Source organism: Hyperolius riggenbachi, chromosome 3 (genome assembly GCF_040937935.1).
Source record: "Hyperolius riggenbachi isolate aHypRig1 chromosome 3, aHypRig1.pri, whole genome shotgun sequence".
NCBI classification, from domain to species: Eukaryota; Metazoa; Chordata; class Amphibia; order Anura; family Hyperoliidae; genus Hyperolius; species Hyperolius riggenbachi.
In genome coordinates, this window is record NC_090648.1 from 69,198,717 (window position 1) to 69,216,136 (window position 17,420).

Here is a 17,420-nt window from a genome sequence, read left to right on the forward strand (position 1 = left end):
CTGGGATGCCCTGCTGCTCTGTCCCCTCTCTCATCGGTGCGTGCTGCTGTCGGATCTGACAGGGAGTGGTGCAGCTTTGAACAGGCTGGCTGAAGGTCGGGAAGAACAAGGCAGTTTGTAGCCTGGAACTCCACGTGGACACAGGAGGTAGACCACGGGATCCAGCAGCTGAGAGTTCATGGCTGGGCCGGCTGTGAGAGCTGGAAGCTGGCTTTTACTTAGGCACCAAGAACGTTTGCTTGGCGTATCTGTGCAGGGGGAAGACAATGCTGTAACACCAGACAGGCTGGCTGGAAGTCCGGATATCATGGGAGAACAGGGCTGAACTTGCCAGCATGGAAGCAGAGGTCTTTGAGTCCGGGAGAAGGCGGCTAGGAGGAGGTCCGTGTCAAGTGGGTTTAGAGGTTTCTGCAGCTTGTCATTCAGCGGGACTTTCAAATCACTGGGCTCTATCATCTTTGTGACTGTGTGTGCAGGAGGCAGAATAAGTGAGGCAAACTGGGAAAAAATGTCAGTGTGCTCATTTCCATCAAGAAGGAATCTGGATTGTGCAGGAGCGATTGAGAAGAGCGTGGCTAGTAGCTGTTGGTATCCTGTCTTCATGAGGTGATTCCTGATATTTTCTAGCAGTATTTAATATTAATGTACTGTATGCTTAAAATGGATGTAGGTACTTTCAACAGTACATCCTGGTAGCAGAGAATGGGTGAGGAACTAAAGTTTCCACTGCATGAGGCTTCCATGTAATTAGCAGACATTTTGCATTATTATTATTATTATTAATAAATTAACATAAAAGTTATGTTTTGATCCTGTATTCAGTAAGCAGAAAACTGTTTCTCATTATAGCTTAAATAGAGACAGCTTGGGGGAAGCTCCACAAGACACCCCTGGACCATGGATGCACCAGGCTTAGTATTTTTTTTTCCCCCTGGTTTTTGCCCTCTAAACCTAGGTGCGTCTTATGGTCCGGAGCGTCTTATGGTCCGAAAAATACGGTAGATTGATCAATGTATATCATGATTGATCTCGTTTCTGTGTAGTTCTTTTGAACTTTGTTAACTTTTAGATTTTTGATACCTTATGTACCACAGCCAAAGGACTTATCTCATTACAATGTGCTTCCCTCGGATCTCACCTTTTGAAGCACTGACCTCTACATCCCCCCCCTCTACATACTACGCTGCTACGCTGACCGCAGTATGCACTGAGTAGGGACCACCGGCCCACTGCTGCAACTTGCAGTTGAGCTTGCAATGTTCTTACCCATTGTACTTCACTTACCTAGGACTTCAGTAAGTATCCCGATTGGGTAATTTTTTTCCCTTCAGGTTTCCTTTAAAGCAATCCTGAACTAAAAATTAAAAGTCAAAATAAGCATATACACGTCATACTCACCTCCCATTTTGAAAATGACAATTTTTATTGGAAGACACCGCCTGGATAATACAGATCAATCTGTGATACGCAAGAATCAAGTCGGGAGTTGGTGAGTGCACGCACGAAGGGGGGGGGGGGGGGGGGCAATCAGTTGTTCAGCCCAGGTGGTGGCACATCCCCCAGGAGTGCAGCATGAGGTGATAGCAATTGCTTTTAAAAAATGGTATTGGGCACTATGTGCACATTTTATTTTTTACAGGGAAATCCTCCATGCTATTTAAAGTAAGTATACGGACGCGCAACTTTGGTTGGATTGAATTAAGAAAGGTAGCAGTGAGCGGCAGTGATTGGCGGTCTGGGGCAGTGCCCCTCCCCCGCATGATTGCTAGATGGCTCCCCAAACTAGACACAGGGGGACAGAGAACAAGGGGGGGGGGGGGAGAGGAAGGGTTACAGAGGACACGGGGATGAAGGACAAACTTAGATGGAGGACACACAGTGACAGGAGAACACTGTGGGATGGAGGACTTGGGACTGTACTTGGCTCTCTGATTTTTTCCTCCCACTTTTGGGGGAGAAAAAGTGCATGTTATAGTCCAAAAAAATACAGTACTTATTACATCAAAGTGATGCATGCTGTGCACAACACAGCCAGAGCCAGGCCCCGCGTCTGAGGAGGCCCCGCACCCTCTGCAGCAGTGGGGAGAGCGGGCATAGTTATTAATACTCACGTGTCCTCACCGATGCTCACAGCTACCATCTATTTCCTCTCCCAGCATCTGTGTATTGATAACAGCGCCCCCTATGATGATGTGACCGCATGTCACCACAGGGGGGCACTGTTACCAATACACAGATGCTGGGAGAGGAAATAGATGGTAGCTGTGAGCATTGGCGAAGACACGTGAATTTTAACAACTACGCCCGCTCTCCCCAGCACTGCTGCCACCTTGCTATCTAACCTGTACTGCGGGGCACCTACCTATCTGATCTATACTGCAGGGCATCTACCTATATAATCTATACTGCAGGGCATCTACCTATATCTATACTGCAGGGCACCTACCTATATAATCTATACTGCAGGCACCTTCCTATCTAACCTATACTACAGGCTGGCACCTATCTAATCTATACTGCAGGCACCTTTCTAACCTATACTGCAGGCTGGCACCTATCTAACCTATACTGCAGGCACCTATCTAACCTATACTGCAGGCTGGCACCTATCTAATTTATACTGCAGGCTAGCACCTATCTAATCTATATTGCAGGCACCTATCTAACCTATACTGCAGGCTGGCACCTATCTAATCTATACTACAGGCACCTATCTAATCTATACTGCAGGCACCTACCTATCTAATCCACACTGCAGGCACCTATATAACCTATACTGCAGGCTGGCACCTATCTAACCTATACTGCAGGCACCTATCTAACCTATACTGCAGGCTGGCACCTATCTAATTTATACTGCAGGCTAGCACCTATCTAACCTATATTGCAGGCACCTATCTAACCTATACTGCAGACTGGCACCTATCTAATCTATACTGCAGGCACCCATCTAATCTATACTGCAGGCACCTACCTATCTAATCCACACTGCAGGCACCTATCTAACCTATACTGCAGGCTAGCACCTATCTAACCTATACTGCAGGCACCTATCTAACCTATACTGCAGGCTGGCACCTATCTAATCTATACTGCAGGCACCTATCTAATCTATACTGCAGGCACCTACCTATCTAATCCACACTGCAGGCACCTATCTAACCTATACTGCAGACACCTATCTAATCTATACTGCAGGGCACCTACCTATCTAATCTATACTGCAGGCACCTATCTAATCTATACTGCAGGCACCTATCTATCTAATCTATACTGCAGGCACCTATCTAATCTATACTGCAGGCACCTATCTAATCTATACTGCAGGCACCCATCTAACCTATACTGCAGGCTGGCACCTATCTAATCTTTACTGCGGGCACCTATCTAATCTATACTGCAGGCACCTATCTAATCTATACTGCAGGCACCTATATAATCTATACTGCAGGCACCTACCTATCTAATCTATACTGCAGCCACATTCCTATCTAGTCTATATTGCAGGCTGGCACCTATCTATCTAATCTATACTGCAGGCTGGCACCTATCTATCTAATCTATACTGCAGGCACCTATCTAATATACCGTATATACTCGCAAGCAAGCCGAATTTTTGACCCCCCAAAAGTGGGCCAAAAGTTGGGGGGTCGGCTTGCTTGCGAGTCATGGGTGGGTGGGTGGATAGGTGATGTCCCTCCCCGCTCCCCCCGCGGCCACCGCTGCTATTACCTTAGGCGGCGCCGCTTCCTCTATCCCCGTCCTCCTCCGGTAACTCATTCACAGCAGCGCGCCCCCCGCTGCTGTGATGACGCAGGAAACCATAGAGAGCGGTTCCCATAGTAACGGCATCGCCGCTACAGGAAGCCGCTCTCTATGGTTTCCTCGTCATCACAGCAGCGAGAGGCGCGCTGCTGTGAATGAGTTACCGGAGGAGGACGGGGATAGAAGAAGCGGCGCCGCCTAAGGTAATAGCAGCGGCGGCCGCGGGGGGGAGCGGGGAGGGACAGCACCTAAATACTGGGGCACTATGCTAGCTATATGGGGCACTATGCTAGCTATATGGGGCACTATACAAGCTATACTGGGGCACTATACAAGCTATAATGGGGTACTATACTAGCTATAATGGGGCACTATACTAGCTATAATGGGGCACTATACTAGCTATACTGGGGGCACTATACTAGCTATAATGGGGCACTATACTAGCTATACTGGGGGCACTATACTAGCTATAATGGGGCACTATACTAGCTATAATGGGGCACTATACTGAGCACTATACTAGCTAAACTGGGGCACTTCACTAGCTATACTGAGCACTGTACTAGCTATACTGAGCACTATACTAGCTATACTGAGCACTATACTAGCTATACTGAGCACTATACTGAGCACTATACTAGCTATACTGAGCACTATACTAGCTATACTGAGCACTATACTAGCTATACTGGGGCATTTTACTAGCTATACTGAGCACTACCTACCTATACTGAGCACTATACTAGCTAAACTGGGGCACTTCACTAGCTATAATGAGCACTATACTAGCTATACTGAGCACTATACTAGCTATAATGAGCACTATACTAGCTATACTGAGCACTATACTAGCTATACTGGGGCATTTTACTAGCTATACTGAGCACTACCTACCTATACTGAGCACTATACTAGCTAAACTGGGGCACTTCACTAGCTATAATGAGCACTATACTAGCTATACTGAGCACTATACTAGCTATACTGAGCACTATACTAGCTATACTGAGCACTATACTAGCTATACTGGGCACTATACTAGCTATACTGGGACATACTGGGGGGATCACGCGGCCAGCGTTTCCTACCCCCGGCTTACATGAGGGTCAATCATTTTTTCCTGTTTTTTGGGGTAAAAGTGGGGGGGTCGGCTTACATGCGGGTCGGCTTGCTTGCGAGTATATACGGTATACTGCGGGGTACCTGCCTAACTAATCTATACTGCAGGCACCTTCCTATCTAATCTGAACTGCAGGGCACCTACCTGTCTAATCTATACTGCAGGCACCTATCTAATCTATACTGCAGGGCACCTATCTATCCAATCTATACGGCAGGCACCTATCTAATATATACTGCGGGGTACCTACCGAACTAATCTATACTGCAGGCAGTGGCGTAGCTAAGGAGTTGTGGGCCCCAATGCAAGTTTTACAATGAGGCCCCCCCAAGCACTCTATACATAGCAATTGATACGGCGCACCAAAACCTGCCAATGGCAACTACAGTGTCTGAGGTGCAAGAAGGGAATGGGGAACAGTTTGTTAACAATTACCACTCTTCATAGTATCTATAGAAGTGATTATTATGAGCACAGGACCAATAGAGAGCTAATACTGAAGTTGAGGAAGAGCCACATGGGGCCCCTCTGGCCCAAGGGCCCCGATGCGGTTGCTACCTCTGCAACCCCTATTGCTACGCCCCTGACTGCAGGGTACCTACCTACCTATCTAATCTGTACTGCAGGGCACCTACCTGTCTAATCTATATTGCAGGGCACCTACCTACCTAAGGTAAATTACAGCCATAAACGTTTTCCTGGCAGAATAATTCTGAGGGCAGGGGAGAGATATAAAAAGGTCAATAGTTCATGTATTTTAACTCTGGGACGCTTAGTAGACTGCTATTGATCATAGACAATTAAACATTCAATCTACTTTGTAAATGTTTACATATAAAATAAAATCATGGGATACCTTAAAAAAACAGACATTTTACGCAATAAAGAGATATTTTGAAACTAAAAAAACTGTCATTTTGGAGTTATCTAATCAGTTTATTTTCACCTCAGGGTCACTTTAAATAAAAGTCAGTAAAAAAACAATATTATTTGAACCTTCCAGCTGCCATTCATTTCATCTTACAACATGAAAGCACAGAGCAGAGGCGAGGTGGTGAAGTCCAAGCTGCTAAGACAAGCGTCAAGAGGAGAGACAAGGAGGCAGAGATAAGCCGACAAGGAAGTCACAGGAAGGACTCTCTGAGAATTCTCCCTGACACCTGGCTGACACATTGGCTGTGATAGGCTTCAACGTATCACAGCGGATCGCTCCTGTGTCCAACAGGGGGACAGACGTGTCACACGGCTGTCCCCAGTACAGCACTGCTGTAGATCGCATCGCTGTACAGGTAAATAGACCGTGATCGCTGCTCGGAGACTGAAGCAGAGCTCCGCCCACCAAGCAGGAGATGCACGCGCAACCTTGATCTTCTGCAAACAGAGCCCCAGGACTTTACACCGTTCAGCGTTAGGCGGTCCTGGGGCTGCTGCCGCGGCCACGCCCGTCGGCGTGACGCGGTCGGCTAGTAGTTAATTTTATAGGCATTTTATGGGGGAAAAACAGGCGTAATTGTAGAAAATCATAATTTTTACATAATTGCCACAGTTGTAAAACACCTTAACATATATTGTTTGGCTTGTCCCAATTAAAATGATACCACATATGCCATATTTTATCACTGGTTGAGTATGTAGCGTACCATTATGACTAGCCTGAACATCTGTAGTGACTGGTTGTGATCACTGAGGCACACAGTTCAGTACTAGGCAACCTCAGTGCAGTACAGGTAGACAACAATATAGCAGTACATCTATATAGTGTTGTGTCCCTGAACTGTCACCCTAGTGCATCTGATCGCTACAGGAGGCAGCCATTACAAGTGTCCACAAATCTTAAAGCCAAAGATAGGTGACACAAGGGATTAAATAGTTATGTAGGGGTTAAACATATTTTTTTGTGTGACACTATCATTTTTTAAACTTAAAAAAAAAAAAAATTCAATGAATGCTGCCATTTGCTATAGCAGCAATTATTTACATTTAAACAGGTGCTTGTGCACAATCTTTTTTTCCTTCACTGGACTGTCTTATTACTTCTCTGCAGATTTTTCCCTTTTCTCGCCATGTTTTGTATGGAGTCACGTCGCTCCTCTGACATCCTCTCTTGTTCCTTGTTCTTCCTTCTTATCTAAAGGATAACGGTTTTCACAAAAGCTGCAGGTGTCAGGGAGAATTCTCAGAGAGTCCTTCCTGTGACTTCCTTGTCGGCTTATCTCTGCCTCCTTGTCTCTCCTCTTGACGCTTGTCTTAGCAGCTTGGACTTCACCACCTCGCCTCTGCTCTGTGCTTTCATGTTGTAAGATGAAATGAATGGCAGCTGGAAGGTTCAAATAATATTGTTTTTTTACTGACTTTTATTTAAAGTGACCCTGAGGTGAAAATAAACTGATTAGATAACTCCAAAATTACAGTTTTTTTAGTTTCAAAATATCTCTTTATTGCGTAAAATGTCTGTTTTTTTAAGGTATCCCATGATTTTATTTTATATGTAAACATTTACAAAGTAGATTGAATGTTTAATTGTCTATGATCAATAGCAGTCTACTAAGCGTCCCAGAGTTAAAATACATGAACTATTGACCTTTTTATATCTCTCCCCTGCCCTCAGAATTATTCTGCCAGGAAAACGTTTATGGCTGTAATTTACCTTTCAGTGATGTTTCCAATATTCCTGACAAGGCACTGACAAGACAGTCTCTTGCATGCCTGAAAATTAACTCTTTCAGGCAAATAATAAAACAGACTGGTTATTAATATGTTTTGCACTGTATATCTATATATCTCCTTGTTAGAATTGTGAATTGTTTAATAAATGGTGCAGCCATGCTAATCAGATTGCAAAGCTTCAAGATGAAAAAGTGACTTGGATTAATGAGCTACTGTTGGGGGGGGGGGTATGAACTCTAGGGGACACACACTGGGTAATATGTTGCGGCACTAGAAGATATAATGGCTGCACTGGAGTTTATATAGGGACCACAATGATATAATGGCTGCACCGGAGCATATATAGGGACCACAATGATATAATGGCTGCACTGGAGCGTATATAGGGACCACAATGATATAATGGCTGCACTGGAGCGTATATAGGGACCACAATGATATAATGGCTGCACTGGAGCGTATATAGGGACCACAATGATATAATGGCTGCACTGGAGCGTATATAGGGACCACAATGATATAATGGCTGCACTGGAGCGTATATAGAGACCACAATGATATAATAGCTGCACTGGAGCGTACAGTGGGTTGCAAAAGTATTCAGCCCCCTTGAAGTTTTCCACATTTTGTCACATTACTGCCACAAACATGCATCAATTTTATTGAAATTCCACGTGAAAGACCAATACAAAGTGGTGTACATGTGAGAAGTGGATCGAAAATCATACATCATTCCAAACATTTTTTACAAATAAATAACTGCAAAGTGGAGTGTGCATAATTATTCGGCCCCCTGAGTCAATACTTTGTAGAACCACCTTTTGCTGCAATTATAGCTACCAGTCTCTTAGGGCCCTTTCACACCAGAGGGCTTTTTCAGCGTTTTAACGCCACGGCCGAAGTTGGCGTTTTCCTAGGTAAAAGAAAGTCCATAGACTTTCATTTTACCATTCACACTAAACGCCGCGTTTTGGAGCGTTGCGTTTCAACGCTCCCAGGCGCTTTTTCTGGGCCTATCGCGGCGTTTCTCATTACAATTGATTGTAATGTATAGGCGTTAAAACGCCTTCAAAACGCCTTGAAAACGCCTGCAGCCAAAACGCAGCGTTTTTAGCCTTTCACCGCTGCCTGTAGTGTGAAAGAGCCCTTACCTAGGAAAACGCCAACTTCGGCCGTGGCGTTAAAACGCCGAAAAAGCCCTCTGGTGTGAAAGGGCCCTAAGGGTATGTCTCTACCAGCTTTGCACAACTAGAGACTGAAATCCTTGCCCATTCTTCTTTTCAAAACAGCTCCAGCTCAGTCAGATTAGATGGACAGCGTTTGCGAACAGCAGTTTTCAGATCTTGCCACAGATTCTCGATTGGATTTAGATCTGGACTTTGACTGGGCCATTCTAACACATGATATGTTTTGTTTTCAACCAGTCCATTGTTGCCCTGGCTTTATGTTTAGGGTCATTGTCGTGCTGGAAGGTGAACCTCCGCCCCAGTCTCAAGTCTTTTGCAGTCTCCGAGAGGTTTTCTTCCAAGTTTGCCCTGTATTTGGCTCCATCCATCTTCCCATCAACTCTGACCAGCTTCCCTGTCCCTGCTGAAGAGAAACACCCCCAGAGCATGATGCTGCCACCACCATATTTGACAGTGGGGATGGTGTGTTCAGAGTGATGTGCAGTGTTAGTTTTCTGCCACACATAGCGTTTTGCATTTTGGCCAAAAAGTTCCATTTTGGTCTCATCTGACCAGCATTCTTCCACATGGTTGCTGTGTCCCCCACATGGCTTGTGGCAAACTGCAAACGGGACTTCTTATGCTTTCTGTTAACAATGCCTTTCTTCTTGCCACTCTTCCATAAAGGCCAACTTTGTACAGTGCATGACTAATAGTTGTCCTATGGACAGAGTCTCCCACCTGAGCTGTAGATCTCTGCAGCTCGTCCAGAGTCACCATGGGCCTCTTGACTGCATTTCTGATCAGCGCTCTCCTTGTTCGGCCTGTGAGTTTAGGTGGATGGCCTTGTCTTGGTAGGTTTACAGTTGTGCCATACTCCTTCCATTTCTGAATGATCGCTTGAACAGTGCTCCGTGGGATGTTCAAGGGTTTGGAAATCTTTTTGTAGCCTAAGCCTGCTTTACATTTCTCAATAACTTTATCCCTGACCTGTCTTGTGTGTTCTTTGGACTTCACGGTGTTGTTGCTCCCAATATTCTCTTAGACAACCTCTGAGGCCCTCACAGAGCAGCTGTATTTGTACTGACATTAGATTACACACAGGTTCACTCTATTTAGTCATTAACCCTCATCAGGCAATGTCTATAGGCAACTGACTGCACTCAGATCAAAGGGGGCTGAATAATTATGCACACACTACTTTGCAGTTATTTATTTGTAAAAAATGTTTGGAATCACGTATGATTTTCGTTCCACTTCTCACGTGTACACCACTTTGTGTTGGTCTTTCATGTGGAATTCCAATAAAATTGATTCATATTTGTGGCAGTAATATGACAAAATGTGGAAAACTTCAAGGGGGGCGAATACTTTTGCAAGCCACTGTATATAGGTGTTACGGCCAATGTGCGAACTGGCCGCTGCACTGCGGCCAATGTGAGAAATGGAATAATTCCTGTAACGTTAATGTATCTTCTGGCCGCAGCGCAGCGGGCAAATGTATCACATTGCCGCCGGCTTAATTTCATTATATTAACTAAGATGTGATACATTTGTCCGGTGCGCTGCGGCCAGAAGATACATTAATGTTACAAGAATTATTCCATTTCTCACATTGGCCACAGCGCAGCGGCCAGTTCACACATTGGCCAGCCAGAACCCGAAGTGGCCGGCCAGAACTAGAAGTGGCCAAACTTCGGGTTCTGGCCGTAACATAGGGACCACAATGATATAATGGCTGCATTGGAGGGTATATAGGGACCAAAATGATATAATGGCTGCACTGAAGTGTGTATAGGGGCCACAATAATATAATGGCCGCATTGGAGGGTATATAGTGACTACAATGATATAATGGCTGCACTGGAGTGTGTATAGGGGCCACAATGATATAATGGCTGCATTGGAGGGTATATAGGGACCACAATGATATAATGGCTGCACTGGAGTTTATATAGGGACCACAATGATATAATGGCTGCACTGGAGTTTATATAGGGACCACAATGATATAATGGCTGCACTGAAGGGTATATAGGGACCACAATGATATAATGGCTGCACCGGAGGGTATATAGGGACCACAATGATATAATGGCTGCACTGGAGGGTATATAGGGACCACAATGATATAATGGCTGCACTGGAGTTTATATAGGGACCACAATGATATAATGGCTGCACTGGAGTTTATATAGGGACCACAATGATATAATGGCTGCACTGGAGGGTATATAGGGACCACAATGATATAATGGCTGCACTGGAGTTTATATAGGGACCACAATGATATAATGGCTGCACTGGAGTTTATATAGGGACCACAATGATATAATGGCTGCACCGGAGGGTATATAGGGACCACAATGATATAATGGCTGCACTGGAGGGTATATAGGGACCACAATGATATAATGGCTGCACTGGAGTTTATATAGGGACCACAATGATATAATGGCTGCACTGGAGTTTATATAGGGACCACAATGATATAATGGCTGCACTGGAGGGTATATAGGGACCACAATGATATAATGGCTGCACTGGAGGGTATATAGTGACCACAATGATATAATGGCTGCAGGCCCTATAGGATCCAGAGCATTCCCTCTCTATAGATAACCATCAAACTTGTTTGTTTTTACCTGCTTCAATATCACTTTAAGAGGTATGTGTTTATGGGATAATTAAAAAAATAAAGGCTGGCTGGCTTCTGCTACTTTTGAGAATATTGGATCTATTACTGGTGGGCAATGGGGAGCTGGCAGTGAATCAGGTAAAATCGGTGTGAGACGGGCCTGATGATTTGGCCGCCACTATGGGCCGCAATGTAATTTGTGGCTATAGCAGGGCCAAGTGTGTAATTTGGGCGCTTGGCTACAGTGTAGGGGGGAGGTTAGTGTTCGGTGTAGGTGAAAGGGGGATAGTGTTAGCCATAGGTTGGGGAGTGTTCATGTGAAGTATGGGTTTGGGAAGTCGACAGTAGAATATTGATAACATTACCAATTTTGTACTATCAGCTTCTTCTGTCCCCTAAATTAGTAGATGTCTTTTTTTTTTTCCATGTACGCATATTTGGTGCAAAACGTAGCACTGTTATATCACTGAGCTGGGTCGCTGAAGTCTTCGTTTTCAGTATTACCTATTTTGGCCACACCGTGGGTAGTTAGGGTTTAGGGAGGATGAATGGAAAGCCATACTCATTCTTTCAGTGCCAAATGTATTGTGACCAATTCAATGTTCTTTGTGTTGTCAATCTTTTCCAGATACCTGATTCGTCCAGATCCTCTAACCCTCGTTCCTAATAATGCCCGAAAAGCCAGCGTTACACGAACTGAGGGCTCTGTCTATGACACCAAGGACAGCACTCACCTATGAACCATCTTCGAAGTGGGAATTGTTGAAGAGATCGTGACCCCAAACGAGAAGAGGGAAAGTGAAGCAAATGCTGGAAATCAATGCCTCATGTGAGCCAAGGATTCTGTGTCCATTTTGATTCCACGGCCACCTTCTGACCAAGCATGGGGAACTAGTGTACACAGCTTTTTGCTACATATAATCCATGGCTTGCTTCACCTCCTTCTGTTTCATTCTTTAACTTCCTCAGTGTTGTGAGCTCCTTGATGATACCTCTGTGGTTGAGGAGGACCATCATGAAGGGTGAGGTGCAGAACAAGACAAGGGAGATATAATTTGGCACGTTTTAAACACAGATTATTCAGTCTCAGGCATGCCAAGTATTGAAACCCGTATGCTCAGGTCTAAAGTTGCACTAGAGTAGCCATAGAGTCTATCACATCACTCCCGACCTACCGAAAACTGATTCTACAACTTAAAGGGTTGACTTCTTCAGTCTTAGTCTAATGGCCTAATGGGCATTACCTCTTTAGTCTTCATACAGGCAGTGATGTTTAATCTTTTATACAAGCCTAAATCTATCTTTATCCCAAAGTTTAGACATTCCATCCCCCTATGTCTCAATTGTCTTGAACATGACCTTTACATACAAGGCCAATGTCCAGCCTTGAGTAGTCAGTCATGGATTGATCTTAGTACAAGTGTTGTGTTGTGATAGCAGTAGACTTGGATTGTTTAGGGTTTTTCTAACTAGGATCAGAGTACTTTTGTTTTCTTTTTTCTTTTTCAGTCTCATTCCCATTTGTTATGAAGTGGGTGGGAACTGTGCAACCTTGAGCCAATCTGAATGCCTGAGTGAAAAGAGCAGGTTAGATTATTCTAGTACATCCACGCTCTGGTCTTCTTGAGAGATTGTGCACATCAACTAAACAGTATTGCCTTAGGACAGGATTGCATATAATGGTCCACTCTAGAGGTCTAAGAAGGGATGGAGGCAATTTAGCAGATGACAAAAGAAGGTTATCTTTATACACAGGCTTTGTCCTGTCCCAGAATATCAGCTTTGAAGTTTGCATATGTGTTACACTCATATCTACATTCAACAGTACAAGACTACAATTATAATGTCACATATCCTGTTTGGTTTATTGAAGCCCGGTTTGAGTCCAGCACTAGAGCCTAGAGAAAGGCAGCCATCTTGAAACTGATCCTAGGTTGAGTCATTCCTTGTATATAGATCCAGAGAATAGAGTATACGTGAATCCTATGGATGGAGAATATCATAGGATACATTGTTTGTTCTGTGGTTGGGAAGAATGGCTGTGTATCTCATCCTTCCTTACTCAATATAATACCTATATTTTTTACACTTCTGCAATAATAATATAAGATTGTTATATTTTGATAGAATTTGCAATATGGGCATGGTAGTCCACGCTAGAGAAGTGGTTATGGGATGCGTTACAGCATCTGCTGGGGGTAGTAATTGAACATAGCGCTGCTATGGGCTCTTTCTTCACATACAGCCAAATATCCTACCTGCATGCTTCACATGCTATAGATTGTGTTGGGTCACATGATGCACTGCAGGTGGACATTACAGAAGCGAAGGAAAGGAAAATCAAAGATGTAAGGTTTTGGCTATTCTTTTGTCCTTCCTTCCGTCTTCTTTCCTTCTGTTCTTTCATCTGTCCTTCCATCCTTACCTTTCCTCCATCCTTCCTATCACGGTTCCTTTCCTCTTTCTTTTGTTTTACTTTTCTTCCCTTCCTGTTTCTCTTGCATTTCCTTTCCTTTGTTCTCCTTTCCTCTTCTTCTTTTCTGTTCCCTGCTTTCTCTTCTATTCTTTACTTATGTGTCTATTTTTGCTCTTTTTTCACCCTCCTTTCTTTCTTGTTTTTTTGTCATTCACTTTATTTCTTTCTCTATCTGCCTTTGTATGTTTCTGTCTTCCTCTTTTTTTCTCTTATTTCTCCTTTTGTATCATTTCTTGCGCAACCCTTCATTTCCTCCCCACCTTCCCCTTCCATAGATCACCATGTCGGTATCCATTAGTATGGCTTTAGATTATGAAATGCTTGTGTGTTAAAGTTGTGATCTAGAGATCCCAACTGTAGTTTGTCTCGTCCTTTGTCCCATTGTCCAGCTGTATCATGCAAGTCTAGGTGCTAGTGTTGAGTCTATGAGGTGCCATTTTCCTGTGTGCCCTGTTTCTGCCGGGTGCCAAGTGCTGTGGGAATGTCTGCTGTACAAATACCACACATTATATGATGTACTGCTCTAGAGGAAGCTTGCTGTGTGTCCCATAGAGATACACAAGCTCTGTTAAACCTCCAATGTTGACAGTCCCAGAGGCGACTGCAATGCAGGTGTTTAATCGGTCAGAATGTAACGGGATCCGTATCCCATTCATTAACACTGTGACACATACTGCTAAATAAAGACTGATGAACACGACATCCATTTGTTCTCATTCATTGATTCTTCTAATGTTCAAGTTATGTCAATCTTTGCAGAAGAGCAAAATTTGGTCTTTAAACCATTAACAGTTTCAATAGAGTCCTGCTTTTGACCTCAGTCGGTAGAACGCCTTGTGCTGTAAATTCTTGGAATGCATTGATCTCTCTCTGCTAGCAGAGGATATAGAAACTGAATGCAGAAGTCCTCTGTTATTTTCTCACACTGCCCCCTAGTGGCCATAAATACACATTATATCAGTACTAATAGGAAACAAAGAAATGTAACAAATAAGAAATAAAAAAAAATGTGCTAAAATAAACTGGCCCGGAGCATTTGCAAGCCTTTAAGAAACTGGCTGCTATACGGTTAAATGACAACAGCTGGAAAAGATGTGAATAGGAATGAATTAAAGCATTAAAACTGATATAACTGGTGTATTCACTACACAAGACATTCTGTAATTCACTGTTCCCCAACCCTGTCCTCAATATTGATGAACTGAAATTTCACGTGTTCGTAATTATGAAACAAAATTTGCAATTATGACACAAAATTTTAATGCTGCTATAGCAGCATAGAGGGAGCTATTGTGGCTGGCAACGCGAAGAATCTCTCACGTTCCCAACCTGTCGGGTCCTGATGGCGAAACCATAAGTGGCTGCCGGCGGGGACAGGAGAATCGGAGGGACACGACAAGTGCACCGGACAGCTGCAGGGGGCTATTGGAAGCCCCAGGTGAGTAAAAATCTTTTTTTTTTTTGGGGGGGCTTAAAGGGATACTGTAGGGGCGTCGGGGGAAAATGAGCTGAACTTACCCGGGGCTTCTAATGGTCCCCCGCAGACATCCTGTGTTGGCGCAGCCACTCACTGATGCTCCGGCCCCGCCTCCAGTTCACTTCTGGAATTTCTGACTTTAAAGTCAGAAAACCACTGCGCCTGCACGCCCGTGTCCTCGATCCCGCTGATGTCACCAGGAGTGTACTGCGCAGACACAGACCATACTGGGCCTGCGCTGTGCGCTCTTGATGACATCAGCAGGATCGAGGACACGGCAACGCAGGCGCAGTGATTTTCAGACTTTAAAGTCTGAAATTCCAGAAGTGAACCGGAGGCGGGGCCGGAGCATCGGTGAGTGGCTGCGCCAACACAGGATATCTGCAGGGGACCGTTAGAAGCTCTGGGTAAGTTCAACTCATTTTCCCCTGACCCCCCCTACAGTATCCCATTAAGGATCGCTTTAAATAAAGCACTTTGTCCTGCTATTCAGTTTCAAATCCGCATCCAAACTAGAGATAACGGTATCTTTGTTTGCATTCCAATGTTGATAGATGTGTGTAAACACAGTGTAACAAGTAAAAAGGAGCTCTCTGTGAAGCTTTCTGTGCTTCAAGCACAGAAACAGCTCCGAACAGCTAATTAGAAGATGTTAATATATAATAAAAAGCAGTTTGAATAAAATGCAATGGCATGTTTCAGGGCAAGATAAACTAAACTACACTTTGGAAACTTGTAACTTGTAAACAGACAATATTACTTATGCACCAAAGCAAATATGATAACTGTATGAGTAATAAAAAGTAGGAAAACACATTTTTATCGAATGTTATGTTAGAGTTTCAGACCACTTTAAAGTGAACCTTAAGTGTCCCAAAAAAATTGAGTTTTACTCACCTGGGGCTTACCTCAGCCCCCTGCAGCTGATCGGTGCCCACGACGAGTCGCTCTGATGCTCCGGGTCCCGCTGGCTGCCACTTCCGGTTTCGCCGTCTGGACCCGTCAGGCTGGGGAACGCGGCTGATACTACGCGTTCCCAGCCAAAATAGCACCCCTATGCGGCCATATGTCCGCATAGGCACCCGTATGCGGACATATGGCCGCATAGGGGTGCTATTTTGGCTGGGAACGCGTAGTATCAGCCGCGTTCCCCAGCCTGATGGGTCCTGACGGCGAAACCGGAAGTGGCCGCCAGCGGGACCCGGAGCATCAGAGCGACTCGTCGTGGGCACCGATCAGCTGCAGGGGGCTGAGGTAAGCCCCAGGTGAGTAAAACTCAATTTTTTTGGGACACTTAAGGTTCACTTTAAGGGAGAAGAGTAGAAAGACAGCGAGGAACCAGGAAGAGTACAGGAAGCTGGAAGAAGCCCCAGGTAAGTTACAGTGGGGACCTTAGTGTCGCTTTAAGTTACCTTTATCCAGCTGAGAGCTCTGCTGAGGCACTAATGTCCCCATCTGCTGTACTTAAATACTATTAACCACTTGAGGACTGCAGTGCTAAACCCCCCTAGTGACCAGGCCATTTTTAGCAAAATTGGCCACTGCAGCTTTAAGGCACAACACAGCACACAAGTGGTCCCCCCCCCCCTTTTCTCCCCACCAACAGAGCTCTCTGTTGGTGGGGTCTGATCGCTCCCCCATGTTTATTTTTTTATAATAAATATTGTTGGTTTTTTTTAAACCCTGTTTCTTTAAATTTCTTCCCTCCCCACAGCCAGCCAATTATGGCGATCGGCTGTCATAGGCTTCTGCCTATGAGAGCCGATCGCTCTCTTGTCCCCCAGGGGGACAGCTGTGTCACACGACTGTCCCCAGTGCAGCGCTGCGGGGCTGAGCTCCGCCCCCCAAGCAGGAGATGCGCGCGCAGCCTGCGCGCGATCTCCTGCAAAACAGAGCCCCAGGACTTTACGCCAATTGGCGTTAGGCGGTCCTGGGGCTGCCGCCGAGGCCACGCCCATTGGTGTGACACAGTCGGCAGAAGGTTAAAGGGGCACTACAGCGAAAAATGTTTACATTTTAAATATGTGCAAACATATACAAATAAGAAGTACATTTTTTCCAGAGTAAAATGAACCATAAATTACTTCTCTCCTATGTTGCTGTCACTT

At 44.7% G+C, this 17,420-nt stretch overlaps 1 protein-coding gene across 6 annotated transcripts in view; it reads left to right on the forward strand.

Moving 5' to 3' along the window:
• Nucleotides 1–14,535, forward strand: part of LOC137562723 (potassium channel subfamily T member 2-like) — a 413,123-nt gene extending 398,588 nt beyond the window's left edge. For all 6 annotated transcript variants that reach the window (XM_068274345.1, XM_068274348.1, XM_068274349.1 and 3 more), the window contains one exon: nt 11,988–14,535. In XM_068274345.1, the coding sequence (XP_068130446.1) occupies nt 11,988–12,099 (112 nt within the window). In that variant the 3' untranslated portion in view covers nt 12,100–14,535. The remainder of the gene's footprint in view (nt 1–11,987) is intronic.
• Nucleotides 14,536–17,420: the final 2,885 nt, after the last annotated feature.